The sequence below is a fragment of the Chroicocephalus ridibundus genome, chromosome 7 (genome assembly GCF_963924245.1).
Source record: "Chroicocephalus ridibundus chromosome 7, bChrRid1.1, whole genome shotgun sequence".
Taxonomy (NCBI): Eukaryota; Metazoa; Chordata; class Aves; order Charadriiformes; family Laridae; genus Chroicocephalus; species Chroicocephalus ridibundus.
In genome coordinates, this window is record NC_086290.1 from 31,367,897 (window position 1) to 31,393,034 (window position 25,138).

The window sequence follows — 25,138 nt, forward strand, 5'->3', positions numbered from 1 at the left end:
CAGTTCCATTATTCCAGCAGTGGTTCATGCTAAAGCTGCTCCATCTTGCCTTTCTTTGCTGTACCATCCTATAGTCAGGAAAATTAATACGTTAGTGTGAATTTAAATGTACATAGTATGAATTTAAGCCCAGAGGTGTTGAATAAAATAGAATTTCAGTTGCAATGGATTTTGCTTGCAGCTGAGATGGGATAAATGCTGTCTGTAACGACTTGGAGGCAGTTCAGCAGAGCAGAACTATCAGGATGTCCTGTTCTCTAGCGCTTAATGTTTTCTTGTGCATTTTCTCTAATCATAACTGCCACTCCTGACACTGCCTGTTTGAGGCAGAAGAGTCATTTCATCATAGGGAAGATGGGATGGGAGGGATATAGTTTTACCATTTATTGTTCGTCTTGTACAATACAAAAGATGCTATGTAAGTGTAAAATTGGATGGAGACATTTTCTTTGTCTTCTGATGCCTTTGTGAGCTTTATGTTGCTACCACATATTTATTGATAATATTAAAGGCAACAGGTGTTTTTGTTAACTAATTTCTTTGTATTTTACACACTTATGTTTTAAAATATTTGGTTTGTCTTGCATGCGAGTGATTTAATTTAAACTACTCTGTCTTTTTTACCTGTAATATTTTATCTTACTCTGTATAATTGCTGTGGTTTTCTTTTTTCTTTTTTAACTGATTTTTAGAAAAAACAAATGGGGTTGTTAGTAAATTTTTGTGGTTTTAAACCTATTAGTTCAGATTTCTACTCCTAAAAAGCAGCAGGAATTAGACTCTTGACTGTTCAACCTTGTTTTTTCTGTGAACTCCTAAAAAATAAAATAAAATAAACATTGAGTTGATGTCAGAACATATGGTATATGTCATATATAAAAACTTCGATCTCCTGAAATACAGATCAGGAATAATTGCAATGAAAACACCTTGATTAAATCTTGTGCAGTTGTTATGAAGTGACAAAATTATACCACAGATAAACTCAAATACAGAAGATCATACAGCTTCTGTGGAGATTGCTTTTTTTAAAAAAAAATTTATAGCGAATTTTGAATATTGAGCATTATTTTAGAAAAGCCATCTGGAGGTATTGCAGTTCAGTCTGCTAGGTTCCCATTGTAATTACAGGAAAATACCAGCTGTGTACATATACATGGGGTTAGATTTATGTTTTTTATTAAAAATATACAGAGAACTGCTACAATAAATTATGCAGGTTTTCAAAGCTCTCGTGTTGCCAATGGAAAGTACATTCCTTTTTTCCTTTCTTTATCAACAGAGTCTTCAGGATCTGACAAATTTTGTTATGAAAAGCTTAATACAGAAGGCACAAAAAAAGGAAACTGTGGAAAGGATGGAGACCGATGGATTCAGTGTAGCAAACAGTGAGTTCCATTTGGTAGAGATTATTTGTATTTTAAATAGATTAATACTGGGTTAGTATTGTCTACTTTTTCATGAATGTTTCAGCAGTGTATTTTGCATTATTTGGAATGTTCTTTGCCTCAGAAGATTTGCATCTTGAAAAAGTTCCTTTGTGACAAATCCATGGGTGACTCAGCAATAGACTTGTAAAGAATTCCTGATTTTCAGAACAATGTACTGTGACTTTAATTCTTTCAGAGGAGCTGGGGATAAGGCAGCAAAAAGTCACAAGTTCATAGTATACAAACAACTCAGACTTGGTAGGGATAAATTGGGCTGGAAATACGCACACTATTTCCACTTGCTCTGGGACTGATACCAGATTATGCTGTTTCAAGTTTGTTCCAGCCATTACTTTGACCATAGAGGACCATTAGACATTTGGATGCTATAGAGGAAATGGCTGATTCATTTGCATGTGATCATTACTAGATGCATATTTGATTAAATTTACTTTTCAAGTTAATGATCATCAGTGGTTAGACTTAAATTTTTACTGAGTTACTTACTTTTTCGTAATTTTTAAGTATGCGTGTAAATATTTCAGTCTTGGAATGGTGGTTTCCTTTGACTATTTGATGTTCGTCAAGTGGCGCTATTTTTTTTTTTTATTACATGATGCACTTTTCAGATAGGATCACAAGGAAAGGAGTTATTTAATGGATTTTTTTTTTTTATATCTAGAGGAGGATAGTGTTATTCTGATATGTATATTAAAAACCTCATTTATATAAAAGCCTTCCTTGGTCAGTAGAGAGAAGCAGAAAAATGGTCCAGCTGAAGGGCTGTTTAAATTTTTTGCAGTTTTAACAAATACAATTTCTAGCATTTATCTAGCTGCTTCTATGACTTAGGACAACTAGAGTAGGAGATTGAAGTTTTAAGCTGATATCCTTCTGCTGAAGATCGCACGTCTAAAACAACATCAAATGAAGCAGATTCTTTACTAAAATGCAGGCACACACACTGCATGCTAATGATTGTTATTATCGTTCTGTTGTCCTGCAAGGGAAATAAAATTAAATTTAAAATTCAAACTTCACATTAATGTACGGCATCCAAGCTGCTAGAGAGAGGGAAATGTAATTTAGCCTGATATGACAAAGCACTGTACAATTTGGCTCCTCTTAATTGTACTGTATTGTATTTAGAGTACACATAAATTTTTTGTTCATGTGAACATTCACTGGTGCATTAGAGAGAACGATTGCTTGTTTCGGCCTCTTGTCATTTATATCAAATAACATTTTATTTCCAGACTTGCACTCCGAAAGTCTGTCATGTGGTTTATGGTAATATATTACTTAATGTGATCAGCAGCATCATTGCAGTCTTTCTTTTTTGTAAGTTTACTTCATAGTATTCCAGCAACTTTTTGATTTATGTTTTCATTTTACAGTGATGTTTTCTGTGGCTTTTTGCTTTGTACTAATCTTACTAAAGTACCACGAGTTGGTCAAGTTCAAGGAGAAATTATACCAAATTCTTTTTATCATCAAGGACGAATAGTGGACTGCAGGTAAAAGATAATGTAGTGTTCCAACATGATTTTGCTCTGTCAAACCTAATTGAATTAAGATAAACATAAATGTAAAATTTTGTGATTTTTACGTAATTATTATCTTTCAGACAAATCATTATTCTGAGTGGTATTTCTTTTTAATTAAAAAAATAAAAAGCCTAATAGTCCACATTTAAAGAGGGCGACATGTGGGTTATCCTCCTGATTACTCTATCTGATCTCTCCAGTAGCAGAAGTTCACAGTCAGAGTTTAATGCTCAGCATTATATTTTTCTGGGGGATGTGGGGCAAGTCTGTAATTGCCAAAGACCCATTTATTAAACACAGTGTTTCTGAGTATTATATCCGCAGAGAAATAGCTGTAAGGAAGTGAAGGCTGGGAGGGAGGATAAGATGCTAAGCTACAGTTCAGTTAAAGGGCAGGTAAATGGGTTTTAGTCTACTGTGCACAATACTGGATTTGTATTTTAAAGACATTGGCAATATTGCTGTCATGCTAGTACTCTCTTATATAATTAGGTCCCGAGAGAACAATGATTCTTAACTCTTCTACTGTTCCACAGGTATTTTTATTTAAAAGTCATCTCATGGGAAGTTAGTTTTTAAACATTTTTCTAGCAGTAGTGTTTCACAGCATTTGGAAAAAAAAAAATAAAAAAAAATCAGCCCATCAAAGACTATTAAAAAAACCCCCAAAGACTAAGGTACTCTTTTTGAGTATGTAAGTCATTATCTAGACTTCTTTTTAGTCTGACAGCTGGGACACCTTGTCAATGCCATGGACAGACAGAAGAACTTTATAATTTTGTTTAATCTGTCTGTATGCTTAAATGTGAGAAAGGTGTGAGGCTTTCAGTATCTACACTGACATGTATAATACTTTCAAAAGACTCTGGTCATAATACTAACAGTATATTAAAACTTATTTCTCCTAGTGGTGCTCACGTTCTTTTAGATGATGATACAGATTTAGGTTATGTGGAGGATGGAGCTCCATGTGGACCTCACATGATGTGTCTGGACAAAAAGTGCCTCCCAATTCAGTCCTTGAACATAAGCAGCTGTCCCATTGGCTCTAATGGAAAAGTCTGTTCCGGTCATGGGGTGAGTCTGTACTGGGAGTTAGCAGCTAAGCTTCCCCAGCTGTCTCTGCTCTATCTGACCTTAATGTACCCTGTGGAGTTCTCTACCTGAACTTGTGCTTAAGACCTGTTGATGTGAAAACACAAACGTTAGACTCGGGGGAAGAGTGCCATTCTGTGAAGCATGGATAAAATTTTAGAAAGCAAAGCTGTCAAATTAGTTCTGCAGTTATATCCAATGTGTTGTTTCCGTTACTAGCAAGAAAGAGCTTTGACATCAGTTACTGTAAAGACTTCTGTAATGCACTACCCGTATTTCAAGCTACTTGCCATCCTCAGTTAAACTTTTTCCTGCATACTAACATCTTTATAAAGTTATTCCTGTATTTGTGGATTTATACCTCACGGCTTAAATAATTAAAATTCTAAACTGTTGGATCTCAACAGAGTTGATGTATTCTTCTTGAACAGATACAAAGTATCATTTTACATTCTGGTACATTATATTCTGTTATTCTACCTGTAAGTCCATTTATCTAAGGCATTAGGTATGACTGATAAAACCTTTCCACTCTGGGATTCAGTGAGAGATTCTTGCCAAAGGGGGCTAGACTTTATACAAGGGTTTTTGGCTTTTTTTTTTTCCTCTTGTTATGTGTAATTGAAGAGGAATTTGAGTGCTTCAAAGAGGGTTAGGTTCAAAATCAAGAAGAAAAATTTCAAAATGGAAAATAAAGGTTCTAGGAGTTCTAGAAATCATCTTGGCACTTTTGGTGAGTGGCATGAGTGATGAGAGAACTATATTACCTTCTTTGTTTTGCTTTGGATTATTCCAAATCATAATTTTAAAACAATATTTAATCAAATCTGCCATAAGATGTATTTATCTTCAGCTTCCTAGATAAGATTCTTCTGTGAATATTCAAGAAGCAGAGTGAGCTAGAAGTTAAAGTTAAAAATATCACATGTAGTACTTACTTGTAATCATTAGTGTGTAAGTTATTTTCTGGGTTTTTTGACATCATGTTCCAATGTCCAAAAGACATTATTAGCTGATGCCCAAGGACAGACTTTGATTCTAGTCCCATAATCAAAACTTCATTCTTTGTTTTGTGTCTGTTTCTCATGTCATGCTTTTTCTTTAGTAACCTCTTCTAGCAATACATTCCATGTTCTTTTTCATGTAGAAAGTTTATGGCTATTGACTCTCACTATTGATTTGATACTTTGGGTTTTGACAGTTGGATAGGTTTTCCTGTATCTGAGAAATGTACTGCCAATTTTAGTGAGTCCTAAGTCCTTTTTCAGAGGTCATTCAAGTAAATATAGACTTAGGAAGAACTATTTCCTCTCTTTCTAGAAGATAAACAAGCACTCCTCATTGCTGCTTAGAAAAAAATGCCAACAAAACCAATGAAAATATGACTTTTTTTTTTAACATGGGAGCAAGCTGTAAATGAGAGGTTGTAAAGCATAACCATGTCTTGAACTATTTAAATGCAAATGCTTGTACTCCTGGACATCCAGGCTCAAAGTCTAAATAGTTGGTTGGTGAAGATCTAACTAGTCTACATAGGGGTGGTTTTGGATGAGAATTCCTGTTATTTTTTACATTCTACACAGCTGTATAGTGCAAGTGATGATGGCACCACTGGGAGCGCTTGTGCTTTTCCTAGCGTCTGAGTGTATTTAGAGGGTTAAAGCAAACGTTAAGGTTACTGATGTATTATACTCACTCTAAACGCTGAGTGCTATTGTTACAAAAGATAAATGGGTAAGTTTTATACTGTGAATTAAATACCTAATTACACGCTAAATAACCTTAATAAAATGTAATAAAATGTAAACTTAATAAAAACCAACTGCTGTCGTTTCTTTTCTTTTCCAGGTTTGTAGTAATGAAGCCACTTGCATTTGTAATTTCTCCTGGGCTGGGACTGACTGCAGTATTGATGATCCTATCAGGGATACTGGTGGCAAAAAGGATGAAGGACCCAAGGGTTTGTGTGATTTCAATTTTGATGTTCGCTCAAGTATTTATGATGTTTTTCTGTTGATACATGGTAGTAGAATTAGCATATAGAAAGAGAATATTATTGTACAGTCCTGTTTAGACCCACAGGTAGATGGTTTGTGTAGATGAAGTAGGTCTTTCTGCTTTCAGAACTGATGAAACTTACTTTTCTAACCTATATGGGGAAGATTTCAGTGGGTAATTGTATGTACTTTCTGGTTTTTCCTTCATAACTTATTCTCTCTTTTATACAATAATTTTCTTTGTGATTGAAATCTGACTAAGTGTGGCTCTTATTATTTATATGATAATTGAGTATTTATGTTTTACTAGAGATTTCTGGTTCCCTTAGTTGTTTTCAGCTAATTCAGAGAACTGTGGCATAAAAACGGGCGAAGTGGAATATCCCTGATGAAAAAAAGCTTTGGTTCCTTGAAATTACATTTCAATGGGAGGACACAGAAATAAATTAAGATTTTAAGAACTTAAATTATTCTTACAGTTATTATTGCTTACTCTTAAGTATTTAGTAGGTATTTCAGTTGCATATTTAGTATAAATACAAAGAGGAGCTATTGAGGAAATAATTAATCAAAAAAGTTTTTCAAAGAGGAAGAAAAAGCATTTGAGATTCTCTCTTACCTCTCTGCCAAGGAATGTCTTTGGATTGTACTGTCCAATTTTTTTTATGTCTTTCCTGTCACCAGGATGTTGTCCTGTCCATCAGACTATATTTATCCAGTGTTGTGTTATGCATTTACAGATAAAGTTCCCAATAAACAACTGAGAAACACAAACAAAATTTTTCTGCTACATCCCAGTTCCAGGTTCTTCTGTCCCTTATACAAGGCTGATGGAAAGAAGAGAGATTTGTTTAAAAATTTAGTCCTTAGAGCTCAGACTCTAATTGATTACTCCTTAAAATACCCATGGTTTCAAGGGAGGGTGGCATTTTGCATGCCCCTCCAGAATGGCTCTACTTCTGTCTTGTGTGCCTTCCTCTTTTGCCCCTTAGCAGAATCGTTCCAGTAGACCTTTACCAAAAACTGTGAAGAGATCGTTTTAAAACAAGTTGCCACTGTGAAGGAGGCTCTCTAGAACAGTCCAGCTTTGTATTAGTGAATCTGTGCAGGTGCTTCCTGGGCTCCTAACCCCACATTGTTCAGTGTAGAGCTGCCTGGTTTGTACCCTCCCTTACAAAGCAACTTGTCATTCCATTTCCCATAAAAACCTTCCTAACTGTGGAATGCTGCTTACAGAGTCTTAAAAAAAATAGTGGAGAACAGCACTACAGAGTTGGCTACTTCTCTTTGTGTGGATGAGGAGAGCAGTACTTACAGTTGTGACACTGAGCATATGCAAATGTTATATTGCTTATTTCCAAATCCTGTAGGTAAGAAATAATTTCCTCCTCTGTAAAAAGGTCTCTAGGAAAGGCAACACAGAAGGGTACGCTTATCTTGGTTAGATTTTTGTAATTCAGATTCACTCCTCTAATTCAGACTGGAAATACCTTCATGAAAATTAATATGTCAATGCTGAAATATTCTGGGAAAAAGTCTTAAATTAATAGTGTGTGCCTGGATTTCTGCCAGTAGGTACAGACGTAAAGTTTAGACTGCATTTTTCAATGGAGTCCTCTGCAAAGAAGCAGAATATGTTTTTGTACAAGGTGGCTCAATGATTTCAAAAGATGGGTTATTTTTCCTTACGTTGTTACAGTAATTTATTGATGTTGAATCACCTAGAAATGAATTCACTGACATTTATTATAATCTCTTTTGGTCTGCTAATAAAGGAATTCCTTTGTAAGAAGATGTCAGAAGGTTATGGAAGTAGTTTTCTGTATTGTAAAGATCCAACATACTCAAGTAGTTTCCATTAAGTTTTTTCCCCTTATTACCAGTACTTTGTATGTCATATGACAGTTTACAAGTCTGAGACAGAAACCAAAATACTTGTTTTCCCTTAGCCCTAAATTTGAGGTTCGTTACATTTCAGAAACACAACACTCATGATGTGACAATTCACCTAACAGATTTAAGATTTTTCACACCATAAATCTAAGCATTTTTCTTACTACAGTTAGAGCATGCATAGCTAGGAAGTATTGCTACTTATTTATATCTTGTTATGATAACTGGCTGGTACCCTGCTGCACTTTTCTTTTTAGACCTTTCCATCACCTATCAATTGCTTTTGGGTCCATACTATGTTTCAGGATTTAAAAATTTAGTGATCCTTAATTATGTTGGTATTAATACATGAGTCTTGAATTACTTTAAACTCAGCAACCTACTGTATCCTGTACCAGCAGACGTACACAGCATGATAGCAGTTTTGGAAGACAAAGTCTCCTTGCTGTTAGTTTTTGGCTACTGCAGAAACTTTGCATTACTTCAGAGCGTTGGCTAGTAGTTTTGAAATCAGTAGGACTCCATATGGACACAAGATTCTTCCTTTCCAGTTTCATTTGCAGAATTAGGCCTTTGTTTGACTAGTGGAATAGTGTGTGTTTGTTTTTTTTTATTATAAAACTTTTGTCTCAAATGTGTGTGTGTACGTTTGTGTGTGTGTATATTTATGAAACAAGAAAAAATGGTGAACCATTTCAAAACAGGCTTTATTCAGCATGAAGAGTATAAAGTTTCTGTCCCTTGGGGAGTTCCCATTAGGGAATTCAGCTGCTTGCTTGTGGTCTATTATGACTCGATGAATCTATCAAGCTTGTAATCTTGAACATAGGAAATGTACAGATGTTTTTTTCTCAAAAGAGTTCCCTTAAAAAATGAAAAATAAGGCCTCACTGCCTTGAGAGACTGTCTGAACATACCGACATTTTCAGAGTGTTAACCTGAAGCACATTTCTAGGGTAGGTTTTTCCTTTTAAAAGGTGCTATCTGTCTTTAGGTCATACAGATAAATAGAGTCCTACTGATAAATGCAGTAACAGAGAAAAATATTACTAACTAGTAAAAGAATGACTTTAAAAGTTGGGGCTTTTTCTTTTCCTTTGATGCAACTGTTTCCAAACATTTTTCATTTGCTTAGTTATATTATGGATACAGTAAGTTTCTGGTGATCAAAAGGAATTTTTCTAATTGGTGACTTATTATATTTTGTCTGTTTTAAATAAGCACTAGGTTGAGGATGTTCCCTTTTTATGTAAATAATAGAATCACAAGCTAAAAGGAATAGTCTTACAGGAAAACTTCTCAATGAAATATTTGCAAGCATTCAAAGAAAACCAAATATAGCTCATTTCAGAATCCTTAAAGCTACAGTATTTGTTAAATAAAGATTCATCAGGAGGTTTGAAGTGTTTATCCGACGATGGATCGTGGTGTAAAATACTCCTTGAGGAATTATTTCATGTTTTCATTTCAGACATATATGTGATCATTTCCTTAAAAAATCTTCCCTTTTCCCTCCACACAGTGAGCATGGCCACTAACAGGCTAATAGGTGCAGTGGCAGGGACCATTCTGGCCTTGGGGGTGATTTTTGGAGGCACAGGGTGGGGAATAGAGTAAGCATTTTTCTTAGTTTGAGTTTGATGTTTGGTGCCTAGTGTGTGAGGTAACCGTATGCACCCGAGCCCTCTGTGTATTACCCCATTAGCTTTGTCATGTGGTGACCGTATTTGTCATGTGATTGACCGTGTCTGTGTCATGTGGTTTGCTCATGCAGTGTTGAACCTTCTCCTGTCTGGGATAATGTGGGGCATAAAACAATAAGTTTGTGAATTTTTACATTGTCACAGTAAAATTAAATGTCTAAATGTTTCCATTACACCAAATTATAAAAATAATGGGGAAAAATGGAAGTTGGTGATTACTTTGAAAAGTAGACTGAGTAACGTGGACTATTTCATAAAAAGCAGAAATTGTTTATTATGATCTATGGGGCTTTCAGTGTAATAATAGGTCCCACGATCTAGCTAGGAAGATGAAAGCTGCTGATAATAGTGTAGACAGCTAGTTTTACAGTAAAGCTTCTGAATGTTCCGTTGCTAGGATTTTGTTACCTCAAGGCAGTAGAATGGTGAAGTATAGAATTCAGATAGAAAGAATATGTATGAGCATTTTTTACTGTCTTTTCATAGTTTTAGGAAACTGTAATCTTAAGTGTTAGCCCACTACCGCAGTTTTAGCAGTGGCTATGATTTATATACTTCTGTGTGTGTGTATATGTATATACACACGTATAAAAATGCCCATGTGAGAGCTCTCTTCATTCTGCATTCACTCTGCAAACTACAGAATAAATTGCTTTTGTTCTGCTCATCTGAGATTTCTGACTTCGCTGTGTTTCTAATGCTGTATATTACCTCTGTCATGTGGCAGTGCCATCTCTCTGAAGGAGGAATCATAACAAGACAGTTTGTGATTTCTGTTCAGGCTGTGTGAAAAAGCATTCATATGCAGTTCCAATTAAGGCTGAATAGGCACTCTTCTGGTAGGCAGCATTTTGTGTGTCTGAGTTTGCAGCCCTAGATACAGCCTTTTTAGCTTTTGCTGAATGGGAATGTTGCATGAAACCCATCTTAGATTCTCAGAAGAGTAGAGACCTTTGCACTCTCAGAGGACAACTAATACAAAAACAAAGAGAAGGAAGAAGTTAATAGATCATCTGCTGGAGAAAGATCAGGTTGGTGTTTTACTGGTGGCTAAAAATTTTTGCTAATGTTTGCTAAAAATTGAAGACTCCGAAGATTGTAGAGATTTGGGACCCGGATTCTGGAGCAGAGATTTACCTCCAGGTTGAGGACCCATGTGCCTTTTGCTTACGTTCTGCCTTGCACCCTTCTGTTTTTATCTTCCCTTACCTGCTGTCTTGGTCCATCCAGCTCTGACCAATGTCCCCGACCATTTGTTCTTGCTCCTGTATCCTTCTGCTCTAATTCCAGCTTTTCTTCATTTTTCCGCTCCTCTGATCACTTACTACCTGACTCATTCTTCTTTTTGTTTCTATCCATTCTTCTTTCCTGGATCCCATCAGTCTTTTCTCTGTCCTCTGGTTCCTTCAGATACAAACGTATATTCAAGGCAAGCCTTTTTGTTGCTTTGTTTAAAGAAAGTACATGGGGAACACAAATACACTCTCTGTTCCTAGTGCCCTTCAGGCCCTGGTGGCTGCTACCATCAATGGCTTCAGGGAGGTTGTCTTCATCACAACATGATGCCAGGTCCTGCCCTTCTTCCTTGCCATTTCACTTGCAAATTGCAACCTTTTCTTCAAAGTGCTGGAAGAACTTTAGTTTCTTAGTGGTTTATAAATTTACTGTAGTAATCATGAGGGACAAAATGGCAGAGTTGGTTTTTTTTCCAGATGTCATCCTAAAATGGGTACTTAGCTTTGATAACTGAAACCAGAGGATTTGCCTGGCAAAGCGATAGGCAAGAAAAGAAAATATCAAACCACCACAGTGTGTTGTTATCTGCAGGACAATCTGCAGGAAACTTGCTTCTTCTACAACTAGCAGAGTTTCAAAGCAATATATATTAACTCTTGTAGAATCTATACGATGATGATAAAGATTTAGGGAATAGTCTGAAGTCCACTGAAATTGAAGGTGTGTTCTGTTTTAACACCTTCAGTAGGATTTGTGTCAAGGTCCTAAAAGACGACTAGCAATGGTAGGATAGCCGTGCCAAAGCAGATCATGCCTTGCAGGAAAGGGTGCTGTGCCAGGCAGTTACGGTTCGCGTAGTTGCAGGAGCTGATAAATCTGTGTCTGCAGGTTATAGCAGTGGTACGGCAGAAGGAACAAGTATGGCAGAAGTGTTCAACTTGTGATAGTCTGGATGGAAAATGACCCCACAATATGGTGGTTGTTAAAACCTTCCTCTTACTTTTGGTTTGCGTGTATTTCTGTTAAGCATCTGAGTTCAGTGACTAGAGAATCTTATTTAGCCGAAACATACTGACCTATACTTTTCTTCATGAATGTCACTAACTAAAAGGAACTGATGCAAAGCGAGCTTCATACTGTTAGCAAAATTCTGCTTTATTAATAATACAATTTCCTTGATAATGCTTAATAAAGCATAAGGCATTCATCTTTAAGGTAAGGTATAACATGTAAAAGCAGTCCCATTGTAAGTACTTTTATCTACAGTCTGTTATGGTCTTAAAACGGCTCACCAATAATCCTCTTAAATCTCTGTATTTCAAAACCGGAATTCATTACTTGGAGGCCTCCGCTACGGTAGACAAATGGTTGCTGTTTAGTAATCATAAGTATTTGGTGAGCTTTGTTTTTATATTAAAGCAGAAATGAGATTATAGTCTTGTTGATCATCAGTGAAATGTTACCTTGATGTAGCCTTTTCAGTTTCTTTAGCAGGACAAATAGCTGTTTCTCTGCATTCCTAGGAACTCTTACTCCCGGCATACTGTGAAGTAGTTTTAAAATGATTCCAGAGGAATGGACGTGCCTTTATCCACAGCCATCTATCATTTCCTCTGCTCTTAGGCTCTCTCTAGCAGATAGCCTAATTCTCACTGGCATTTGATTTTCAGGGGTTTTTGGGTGCTAAAAATGAACATCACTTCTTTAGTCACTGACGCTTTATAAAATTGGGTCAGATCCAAAAAGTGTTTTTTATCAGGACCCATTTATTATTTAACATAATTTTAGTAACTTTTCTATTAACCGATCATAATTATTTTGTATATTATTCTCTTCTGTTTAAATTTTTATTTAATTCTTCGATATTTATAGTAAATAAAACCATATTGATTTTCTGTATTGAAAGAACAAACTGCTGTTTGTTGAATGGATGCATGCTATGAAATAGATTTTATCTTTAATTTACTTTTCCCTGTGAACATTTAACAACCAGGAAACATAGTAAGAAGAGGGATGTAAAAAAGTGGCCAATTGGTACTTCCTTATCAAAGATACGACTATATTACTATCATTAATCATTGTACTCTTTTGTTGGAAGACAGCATTCAATGGCTAGAAAGAAATCGGCTTCAGGATTTTTCAAGACTTCTAACATTTATTGCAGATAAATTATTTGCTGTGGTTTCAGTCTTTTGTTGTGTGCAATCATTTGATAAAATCCAGAGTAAGCCATAGATCTGAGTCAGGTACAGAAGCTCATTAGGCTGCTGTTGATAGCAAGCCTTAATTGGGAATCTAATGCCTATGGAATGGCATTAATTCACCCTCCACTGTGCTCACTCCTGTTGACTTGAGCCAGGTGTGACTTTAAAGGTAAGTCCAGATAAAGATACGTTCTTCCAAATTGTGAAAAATTATTGTTGTCAAATTTGTGCACTGCTCGTATCTGTAAAGCTCACTATTTTTTTTTTTTTTTTCAGTCCAGGTCTTTTATTAATAATCCTGAATACTGTTTGTGTCAGAATTGCAGGAGGCAATTTTTAAACCTTGGTTTTTCTTTTAGCTAATCTGATCTCCAGAAGCACTGATATGGGAAACATGTAATGGATACAGTGAAGTTAGGTCACTGCAGTAAATTTTAAAACTTAGGGCACGTACTTACTGTAGTGTCTGGGACTGGGCAGAAGGTTTTGTGGTACCAGCTTAGAACTTTCAGTTGTTGCAGCTGCCCTTGCTCTTTCTTTTGCTGATCTCTGGCTGCTCCTTTTTCTTCCTTATGTTAGCTGTCTGACAGTTTTCCAAACTCAGTTTCAGAACATTTTAAATAGGAAAATTCCAATTGCTTGGTTTGGGGAGACTGGGATAGGAGGTAAGAACCGTTTTTGAAGGCTGTTCCTGGATATGTAAATGTTTAAACAAAACGTGTGCAATATGCTGCACAAGAACTCTTGGGTTCATTTTGTTTTGCCTTGAGCTCAGATGCAATGAGCTTTACATCAAAGACTGCTCAATAGGAAATTTATGTACAGAGCAATTAAAATGTTACTCAAAGTCTGTTGTCAGTTTTCCTCCACCCTGTGTAAATAGAGCACTTAAGGGTCAATTATGACTATCTTATTTAGGTGTCCTCTTGCCCTCTTCAGAAAATTGCACAAACATATTTTGTGCTGCTTCTTTCTGTTGCCCTTTTTTCCTGCTCCACCCTTCCCCGCTTTGTTGTTAAGTAGCTTCTTGAGGATGTTGAAGAGATGCTTTGATGTTTGGAAAGCTTAATGGGAATACAGCTTTTATTTCAACTTCTGCTCCTTATTATGTAATCCTTTTGCTTTTGTCAAACAATTTTTTGTAAATTTAGGATTGACGTAACTGTAGGGAGTCTGGACTCTGAGTAGCAAGTGGTGCTAGATGCTCTCAGGTCAAATTAAGATTTCTACCACCTTTCAGGATGTACATGAAAAAAGTTAGGCTTTTTGATTGTGGGGTTTTTTTCTTCTCATTTTCTGTAGTCATAAAACATACAGCTTTGATTCCTTTTCCTTTTAAGTTAAGGAATTAATTATTCACCAATATCCTAGTGTCCTCAGTTGACAGTTCATTTGCTAGGTAATGGAGTAAGTCACAATGAAATTTACTGTCTAACACTAGGTTTTTATCTACGGTAGAAGTCAACATAGCACAATGCAGAGACCAACAGCTTTGTTCATTCTTACTGTTAAAGAAAACTAAGTTGGGCTTGCTGAAATTGTCTGGAGACATCACCTTGTGTGATGTCTGTACTCCTTGAATTGTTTGACTACCCTTCCGTTGCTTCACTTAACGTGAATAAAGTGGTTGGTTCTTATGTCTGTCTTACCATAATCCTTTATCACAGGTCCTAGTGCCACCAATCTTATAATAGGCTCCATCGCTGGTGCCATCCTGGTAGCAGCTATTGTCCTTGGGGGGACAGGATGGGGCTTTAAGTAAGCAATGCCGCATGTCTTCTCTTCAGTGGCTATGGCATTTCTATTTCTTGCTTACATCACTAAATTTTGAGTTCCTGCTACAAGATATCAAAGGTAACTCCCCCACCAAACTATAACAAACTGCTTTAAAGAGAAAGAATTATGTGTGCGCTGAACAAGAGGAGGAAACAGATTTGAAAGTAGCAGATGCCATCAGGGTGCAAAGTTGAAGAACAATAAAAGAATGAATTTAACAATCATGAGTTCACCCTAACACTTAGGGAGCAAGGCCTTTTTTTTCATTTCCACTGACTAGTGTTGTTCTCAGACGTTGACTACAGTGGTTAAAAACCCCGAAAGACACATGTCTTGAGGAGCGTTCATTTTGAATGCAGTAGTCCTTTCAAACTGATAAACTTCGATATAATTAAAGACTTCATGTGTGAGTGGTGGCAGTAGCTGAGTAGCTTTCAGTAACAAACGTGTTGACACAGTTGACTCGGAATTGCTAGAGCTAACTTTTGTTTGTGGTTACTGATTTATTTTTATTTATTTATTATAAATTTGCATTTTAAAAAAATATTATTATTGTATTTAATTCTCACTTTTTTTTTGTAGTGTCAAGTCTACCTACATGCATGGTCCATGTTTGGTAAAAAGGATCTAAATGTAGAATCAATGTTTGTAACCTTGCAAATCATGGAAGCTTTAAGCATAAGAACAAGATCTTCATTAGCCTTTTTAATTCCAGCTGACAGACTTACCTTGAGCTGCTGTATTTTTTTTTCTTACAGCTTCTTATCAGTTAAATAAATTAAATCCACTTCTTTGTACAATAAATACCCCTAGGTCAGCCTCCAGTATTTATAAGTTATTACAGGGCAGCTCTAAACGACATAGTTTTAATTCGGTCCGATATCTTTTGCATTGTCTCTCATATGGCTGAGATTTATATTTTCCATATTTATAAACAGTAAAATAATTTAGTATTTATGCTTTTTTGACTTATGTTGTTTCATCAAATCTGTGTTCCAAGGCAGAAATTCAAATGAGGTACGCACTTTAGAATATGCAGTGACAGACATGGATTCGCATGTGGTGTGAACACAAGAAAGAACTGGGATTCTTTCCATTTGATGGATTGTAAGATTTCTTCTGTGTAAGGGCCTAGTCTGTAAAAAGCATTATTCCCAGACTCTCTGTAATACTTGGACATATTCTATAGCATTAACTAATAAAAGTACATTTACATTTTTTCTATCAGATCCTACTAGATGCAAAATTATAGGAGAGAGTTGTCTTTTAACCTAAATAAAGCATATAAAAATACATTAAGATTTCAGTTAGTGGCAGAACTGAGGGTTGTCTTTTCCCTGCGCTTCACTGCAAGTAGCTTTCTAAATAAATACAGATAAATTTTGTGCAGGGCTTGCCTTATCATTTCTGTTAAAATTTTTGTTTTATTGAGAACAACAATGCACGCACATTTAAAGTGATAATATTGGAAACATTGATACTGCAAGTTCCCATGGGAATTAAGCGAGCTAGATTTTGTTGGAAAAAATAAATGTCAGATTATGCTTTTGGACCAGTTTTCTACTATTAGAGACATATGTCTGTTACTCAGCAATTCATATACTTCACAGAGAGTACACATCCCTAAATAATACATTTGTATTGCAGAAGGTAATGTGTTGAAAACACGGTACGAGTCATAAAAATATAAAAACTTTAGGCGGTTTCTTAATCTGTTTAAGCTGTCTGGTGCTGTGACCACCTTTGCTCTTCTGCATGAGTGCTGCAGCACCTGCCACAGCTGTGCGAGCAGCTGGGCTGCCCCGGGCAAGCCTGCGCTCCAGAACTCGCATCAACACAGATCTTTAGAAGAATCCCTCCCTGTCTGAAACTATTGTAAAGTATTTAATTGACTGTTTATTTCTTCTTTGTGTTCCACTTCTCTCAAAATACTCTCACAAGCATTCAGCTTTGCATCCTGGTGTCAGTCGTTTGCCCAAACGTAGAAGCTTGTTATCCCTATAGAGGAGCTGTATTGGAAGTGTCTCTTGAAGTTCTTATTCCCAAAAGAGCAAGATACAAATGTTTATTCTGTAGCAGAACCTCAAATACACTGGCCTGGCCTAGCTCACAGCTTGAAGTGCATGTTTCTTCTGGGGGTCAGAAAAGGCTTTTCAGCTTGTATGTGAAAGAAGGACTAGCACTCGTAGACGCTCTGATACTTTGCTTCAGATTTATCTGCAGGGGCAGATGAGGATAATAAAGAGGATTTTAACTTTTCCTTTTTAAGCAAGTGATATGTTTAGTCTCTGCAAATATGAGAGAAGGTAGCCAATGCTTTACAAACTGGGAGATGTGATTTCTGTTTCACAGGTTATCAGATGTTCATATGAACATACGGTACTGTGGTGTCAAGTCCATATCAAACGTAAGCTGCAACTAAGCAAACTTTGCTCATGAACTGAAGTGGCGCGGGGTGGTGGGTTGGAGGGGAAGTGGAAAAGAAGGCTTGGTGCAAGTTTGGAGAAACAAAGTTAAAAAAAACCTAACAACTTCCAGTTTCAAGAACAAATCCTTGGTTAATTTTTCTAATCAAGTTACTGTGTGGATAGAACAGGAAAGAAAAAAGTTAACTGACAATCTTAGGAGGTATAGAGCCCTGTTACACATTTCAGGTGGCTTAGAGTTAAAGGCGGAAACTCTTGAGAAGTAGATCTTACTTCAGTTGAGCCTTGCGTAGTATTTTTAAAGCTGTTGGTGTTTAGACTGCAGTAAGGGAGCCCTGCATATTTCTACCGGAACTCTGCTGGGAAATGCACAGAAGTACAGCATTCATGAAATGTGAAGTTCATTTTGATGCAGCAAGTCTGCACAAGATTTCAATATACAGCGTTTAATATAGGACTGTTACAGGAAGGACTTTTTTACCATTAAAATAGTTCTTTTGTTCATTGGCTGCAATTGCAGTCTCAGGGGCCTACACTCACTTTTTTTTTCTAGCATACATTCAGTTACTTTTGCAAAGCTACTGCAGTAATATAAGCCAATTAAATGCTTTTGTTGCTGACTTCAACTGCTTTAATTAAAGCAATTTTTGGTAATAAAGCAGCACTGCTAAGAGGCATTGCTAGTAAAATGTGGAAATGCATATGAAAAGCTGCTGCGTGTTATATCAGAATGCAAAAGTGTCTGACAGCAGAGCTGACTGTAGGCACAATTCTATTTACAGCAATTGTTTCTTAGCTGAAGAGCTGCGGGGTTTTCTGTCCCTTTAATGGAAAATTAACGGATGGACCAAAGACTTACCCAGTCCTTACAGATGCCAAGTTTTTAACTGGTTCGTGCAGGTGCATTTAGACCCCAAAAGTTTCTGCAGGATAAGGCAGTGAATGCTAATGGCAACCTTGTGAGGAAGGAGGCGTCGGTCCCTTACCAGCATTTCTGTAAAGCATGTATTGGGACCTAAGTACAGTCACCACTACACAAACGTCAGAAGCAAATGTGAGATATGTTCTAGGAGCTTGGAAAAAAGTGAGAAAAAATGGCAGGTTAACATTTTATTTTAAGCTGGTAATTTTAGTCCCTCATTTTGTTAATTTGAATCAGTTCTGTAGCAGAAGGCCATTTATTTAATCTCCAGCATTTAAACCACGCTGCAGGAATGGCTATGAAAACATTAGCTATTTGAAGTGTTTAAAATACTGGTTTTGGATAAATCTTTAAATGCTTAAGTAAAGCTTTGCATTTAAAATACTGGTTTTGGATAAATCTTTAAATGCTTAAGTAAAGCTTTGCATTTGTGTGATCACAGACACAGATTTGCAAGCAACATACTCTAGCCACATTCCTAATTGGTTGAAAAAAAATGCAGAAGGTCACAGCAAGGTATTTCTTACAAACATCCAGCCTTTTTGAAACCAGCTTTCTTTTATGAAATATTTTTCATTTGTAAAGATGACCGTGTTACAGAGGCAGTGATGTGCTCTAGCACAGTGTGCTTTTCTGATTCAGAAACATCTATAATTTTGGTTTTGTTTGAGACACTTTATCTGGTTGGATTACAGACTGAAAGGCTTACCCTCATTATTTAAAGAGGCATTTAAACATTAAATGCAAGAAGAAGTTAATGTTCTAAGATCTTTCAGATAAAGAACGAACTAGGAAAAGCATTATTCTCCTGTGTGTCCTTCCACAGAGGACTCTTCTGCCCCTGCCTTACTGTTTTACTGAAGGAATCTTGTACCACTCTAATACACAGCTATGAAGAGGTGCAAATATCCAAGATCTGATACTCACATAGTTTCCTTTCTTTTTATTGTAATTTTCTTGGGGAAGAAAGAGACTTATTCTATTTGCTGATTAAGTAAGACTGCTGTCTTCAGTTTAGTATCAAAATGGGTGGTGGTTTGGGATGAAGTTGTTAAAGCAGGTTGGGGAATCAGAATAGAATTCCATATTCCTGCAGGGTAGCACTTCACAGAGGCAGGCAAGTGTTACGCTCGCAGCAGAGAGATGTGGCAGGCTCCTCATAATGCTTTGCACACGTGCTCTGTGTTCCCTTACTGACACTGTACCTGATGTTCCCTATCTCAGAGGCTATTTCTGGCTCTTACGTTAAATATTCTTTTAGTTCCTCACATGTTTCTTTCTCATACAACACTGTTAGCGGAATATCCCAAGTGAAGAAAAGTACTGGTTTGGTTAGTAACTTATTCCTTAAAGTGTATATTTCTGCTGGATAAAACTAGGAAATGAGTAAATGTATGGTTTGAACAGCTCACAGAATGCTCGGCGAGGGCACAGCAGACTTTGCCTGTTGCCTCGTGGCACAGGTGCCGTCCGAGCTGTCGTACAACCCAATGGCCCTTGCTGGGATACTGCGCTGGTAGAGATCAGTTAGAAAAGATTTGATAGGATAAAAGTCAAAAGAGTTTTGTTACAAGAGTTGTGCGGGGAAGCTAGCATAGCATTTGTCCTCTGTACCTACTTCTAAGACTTGTAAGTCCTTTTCTTTAATGAAAATAAGCTCAGGTAACAGAATGTAATTCAGTGTGTTTTAATGACTTGTCCTCTTCGAGCAAACTGGAATACGGTACTTTCCTTAGAGTAGGAGGACAAGTTACATCATTTGGATTTTTTACACGCATTGATGATTTGTTTTAGTTGCTCATTGGTAGTATTTGAATTCGAGTATGCTAGACAGTATTTAAAGCCTGGGCGGGGGAGTGGTAGAGAAGCAGACACGTCCTTTCCCCATTGAAACTGGCAGGGCAAGCAGATGCAAAGTGGGTTTTAGCTCACATTTAACTAAGTTATATTCATACTTCCTATCATGCAGTTCTGCAAGTTGGCCTGAAAAAATAATTTGCTCGTCTCAAATTTACCTGTAGTACAGAGGAGGATGGACTGAGATATTGAAGTAATGTCAGCGTAATTCAAAAGGAGCATTAGTATGGTACTCCTAGAGGAGAAAGGATTAAAAGATTAATATAGCAATCTTTCAGAAACCAGCAATTCTTAAGCATTCACCTTGCAAAAATGTAGGCACTGGTACCCAAGGGAAAAACAAAACAACAGATGCCCAAGAATTGCCAGTCTCTGGAAATCTGCTCAAAAAGAAGTCGCCTTTGCATACATCCATTAGTCTTTTAAACCACCAGGCAAACCGTGTGTATAGTACATTTATAAATATTGTAGCAGTGGTAGTACGTAGCAGGGCTGCAGAAAATAGAAAGTCCTGGGGTTGGTGTATAGCTTTAGGGAATTTATGAATTCCTGTTCTGTATTTTTTGCATGTCATTTGGTGGCGGTAGTGGTGCATATGCCCAATGTTAAAACTAAATGCATGAGCCCCTTGCTTGATGCCCCACATAAAGCCAGATACCGGGGAGGTTGCACCCAACTTTTGTTGTTGCTTCCTAATGTCTTGCTGTTTGACATAGGATATCGGTATCGCAGGAGACTGGATATCACCGACCAGCTTGCTATCCACTCTTAACCTTAAATTCTAATCGCACAATTTACAAAACTGTCCAGTCTCCTACGAATGCAATGTTTTTGCTACATTTTGCACCTTACTAAGATTCACAGCAGTTATGGTCAATAGTGGGGTAAGAGCTCACAGAGGCACTCACTTTTTCATCATACTGGAACACGTAAACTAAATTCTGGTATTGCCAGAGATGGGCACTTGCTCTGAGAACTCAAGTCTCCGTGTGCTCAGTATTTCCAGTACTTGCACTTCTGACTCATTCCCTTTAGGTATACGCATGCTTTCTTGGCCTAGGGGACACACGTGTTACTGTGGGCTGAAAGTTTCTGCAAATTTAAAGCACCACTTGAAGTACTACAGAAATAATTGAATTCTGTATGCCAGCATGATCTTTAAACTACATAAGGAGACCAATACTTGATACTATGCTACAGAAAGCATGCAACCAAATTCCTTAAATTGTTACCCCTTGGAAAAGTTACTTGTTAAACTGTCTCAGTGTGAGCCTTTTACTTTACTGTGACCTTGGCAATGACATTGTTCCTGTTATGTCTAACGTCTTGCATTTTTCTCTTTTCATCTCCTTTTGATGCAACCTGGAAGAAATGTCAAAAAACGAAGGTTCGATCCAAGCCAACAAGGCCCTATCTGAAGAAATGCAATTCAAAAAGCTTCTTCTTGCACTGCTGGATGTTGGGTATGATGTCTTTGCTGTAGCTGCACAGGAACTAAACGAGTAAGAAAGAACATGAAAAATAGTAACTATAAACACAATGCTGGGATGTTAGGATTTGAGGTGGTAGAAGACTGTCCTTTTTGGAGATAAGTTCAAAGTATTTCCTCCATTCACCTTTCTCTTGTTAAAGTTAACTGACAAGCGTTACAAGCAAACTGTTTCAAAATCAGGTGGGTTTTTTTTTTTCTTTCCTCAAACAAAGGAGGAGACACACAGACCAAGTGCAATAACAGAACTGTTCCAAACCAGTGAAATAGCAGAAGATTTTTTTTCCCAGCCTGCTGGCACTCTGACTTCACTTGAGTTCGCATGAATTCCTTTTTCTTATCAAACTCCAGTGGCATGAGTTTTGAAAGGGTAACCTGCATGGCTCACGTACAACCAACCAAGCTAGCAAGCTGACCCCAAGCAGAATCTGCAGCCCAATAAATACAAACCGCTGGGAAGCTGATAGAAGGCTCCGACAGCTTTTCCAGCCACGCAGTGCATTCTGCTGCTGGACTTCAGAGTTCCCTGCTCTGTGAGCTCGCTGTCGACCTTGTTGTGGTCTCCTGGACCAGGAGTCTGTTGGGTATGGAAGCTATCAAGTGATGGTTGTAATTCTTCCAAGAAGGAAAAAGTGTAAATATGGAAATAAGATATTGACATATCATTTTCACAGATTATATATAAATATATATATATATGAGGGAAAAGGATTTCCATATGAAAAGGTTCTATTCTTTATGTAAATCTATTTTTGATGTTGGGTTTGGTTTTGGGTTTTTTTTGCTCCCCTTTTTTTCCTGTAGCATGTTGTACAGCAGATGTTCTGGGCTTGCTCAAAAAAGGCAGATAATAGCATGCAGATGCAGGGAGTTCTGACACCAAACAGATATGATCTAAAGTTTGTATGCTTGAAACCAAAACCAATTAAAATGTATAAATGCATATCTATGTATTGACTATAAGTCTGGATTACTTTTTTTTGGCTGTTATACAGATTTTCCGTAATATAATGTAAGATAAGTGACACCCTCTCAAACTAATCACAGAAGTGCCAAGCTTTTATTTTATTTTAACTATAGCTACTTTTTTTCATGTCTAGATCCTGTGAAATAAAAACTTAAATGAGCCTTAAAATACTCACAAAATGTTAAAAGCTTGGAACGAGTTATCATCTCTTGCCTTCTGCCCACCCACCCGAACGGGCTTCCAAAGGTGACTGACGTTCCTAACTCGCTCCCTGTATCTCTTTGATGCCTCTCACTCTTCGGGATATAACACAAATCAGTACTTTGACCCTCAGCTACCAATACCTAGTTACCATCAGAAAGGGTGCGCAATCCCATGTAATTTCAGGGGGATGGGTGTTGAAATTACTTCTAGATACACCTTGTGTCCAAACATAGATTTTTGCAGGGAAGTTGCAGGGCAGCGGCGCTGTTCCCATAACCAGCTGTGTCTGGCTGGAGAACGGTGTGAGGATGTCGAGTTTAGGCCTCCCTTAAAGTATCAAGCTGTACAGCCTGGCTCATCCTTTTCATCTTGGATTAAAACTTGGGTAATTCAGTTTGTGTAAGTGAAGTGACCTGAAAATTTCATTGCTCCATCTGATAATCAGAATTAAAAACTGCTGTAATTTTGGATTTGATGTAAAGGTTGGATATTAGTAACAACGGAAGTCCAGTTCCACTCCTTACTGCATCTTTGTTCAGTGGAAATCCATTTCCTGAGTTAGCTTTAAGAGCCAGAACATTAAGAAAATGCTGCAGATTTCCTGTGACTTACAAAATCTCATTTCAATTATATTTCTTATTATGATAATGTTCAATCCAGCAGTCTCACAAGAGAGCTACAATACATTGTTTTGGTTGACAGTTATTATTAAATGTTTTTAAACAGCTTTAACATAATCACATTAACACTTACTACGTTATGAGTTAAAGGTGCTGCACACAGGTAGTCAACATTGATATATATTATAAATCTTACTCTGAAAAATTCCTGTCTGGCTTCAAGCAGAATGAAGTTAGTGACAATACTGTTATGGCAAACCAAAAATATTTGCAGCTGTATTATTGTCCTCTAAAAGTACTTTGCTTGGGAACATAATCCCCAACTGTCTTAGGGTTCTGCTTCCAAAGCAAGTGAAACCCACACCAGAAACACTAGTGGTTGTGGTTACCAAAAATTAAAATAAGTAAAATCAACTGGATATACGTAAACTACCTGTGTAATAAACCTTTGAGAAGCATTTCACAAACAACATTGTTAGTGTGTGATGTGATGTTTTAATTCAGACCACAGTGGTCCCCAACTACTATGTACATATGTTCAGTGCTGGAGTAACTTTTCTATTTACACCAGCGGTTTCGTAGGAATTATGAGTTCTTGACTGAATTGATGCTCCACTCATCAGCCACTGTGCGTATGTGGCAGGCCACATTTGCGTTCTGCCCTGTGTGTACAGAACACAGTGACAGCAGCTCAGGGTAGGTAAAGGTTAAGTGCTTTCTGTGGTGGTAGACAATTAAAAAACTGGTTTTGGTAGGTGTTGATTTTCTACATCCTGCTTTTGCTGTGCTTTGGGAAGTACATACGCATTTGGTGTTAATTTGTCCATCACAAAGCGTCATCAAAGGAAGACCTGGTCAGCGCTGCCTCCATTTCATCCGCTGCATATTTACTCCATCGTTTTTGTATTCATCTGGACAAGAAACTGTGGTAACTGTATAGCTCCTTCCAGTTTGCTGCATGATCTCACTGAGTTGATCTGATCCTCCTACAAGAGAAGTCTGCTAGGCAAATTAACAGCTGTATAGGTGCATGTTAAAAGAAACAGACTACTTAAGGCTGGAGTTTAACCAATTTTTCTTTACTATGCAAAGATGGGTACTGCACAAACAAAATTAAGACAAATGTCTGAGGAAATGCCATAGAATACTTGAAGTTATGTTTTAAGCCTAATCAGTCATGTCTTATATTCATTATTGCTTCCACTGTTACTCTTCCTTTTAAAAATGATTTGTAATTATTTTTTTAAGTGCACAACTTGATGTTATAAATCAGTTTTTGTTTGAAGTTAATACTCATTCATATCTTGTTGGCTGCTAATGAATGGAAACTCAATAGTCCTTGTTCTGCATCTTAGCAAGATGAGTATTAAAAACATCATGAACATGGAACGGAGTAGTTTTTAATTTTGAACCATTTTTTCCTTATTTATTCTCTCCATTTTATTTAATTTCTGTGTTCAAGATACCACCACCATTACAGCAGTGGAAATGGACTGGAGTTTTCTTTTACTGAAGATCTCTAAAACTGTGTCCCGTCTCGTAGCGAGGTTCCCTCCGTGAGAGGATGTTGCGCACAGGCTTTCAGCCCCCGCCCCCAGGGCTGGGCAGACCCCCAGAAGGAGCTGCTGGGCCTGCTGCCGTCCCAGCTGCTGGCTTCACCCAGTTGAATGAGACCCGCCTGCACCAGCTAGTTCAAGGAGGCCTTTTGCAGTTCAAAAATCTGAATTCTACAATTACATAAAGTTTAAAATTATGTAATTATTTAAAAAGTA

General features: G+C 37.1%; 1 protein-coding gene across 6 annotated transcripts in view; it reads left to right on the forward strand.

Moving 5' to 3' along the window:
• The window catches only part of ADAM23 (ADAM metallopeptidase domain 23), a 79,546-nt gene extending 54,776 nt beyond the window's left edge, over positions 1–24,770 (forward strand). Inside the window, exons 21-27 of one of the 6 annotated variants that reach the window (XM_063340580.1) lie at positions 1,283–1,388; positions 2,828–2,947; positions 3,886–4,054; positions 5,921–6,032; positions 14,773–14,863; positions 17,234–17,288; positions 21,456–24,770. In XM_063340580.1, coding sequence (XP_063196650.1) covers positions 1,283–1,388; positions 2,828–2,947; positions 3,886–4,054; positions 5,921–6,032; positions 14,773–14,863; positions 17,234–17,288; positions 21,456–21,569 — 767 coding nt within the window. In that variant the 3' untranslated portion in view covers positions 21,570–24,770. Of the gene's footprint in view, positions 1–1,282; positions 1,389–2,827; positions 2,948–3,885; positions 4,055–5,920; positions 6,056–9,484; positions 9,576–14,772; positions 14,864–17,233; positions 17,289–21,455 lie in introns of all 6 variants that reach the window. The other 5 variants (XM_063340581.1, XM_063340582.1, XM_063340583.1 and 2 more) reach the window with 5 other exon arrangements.
• Positions 24,771–25,138: the final 368 nt, after the last annotated feature.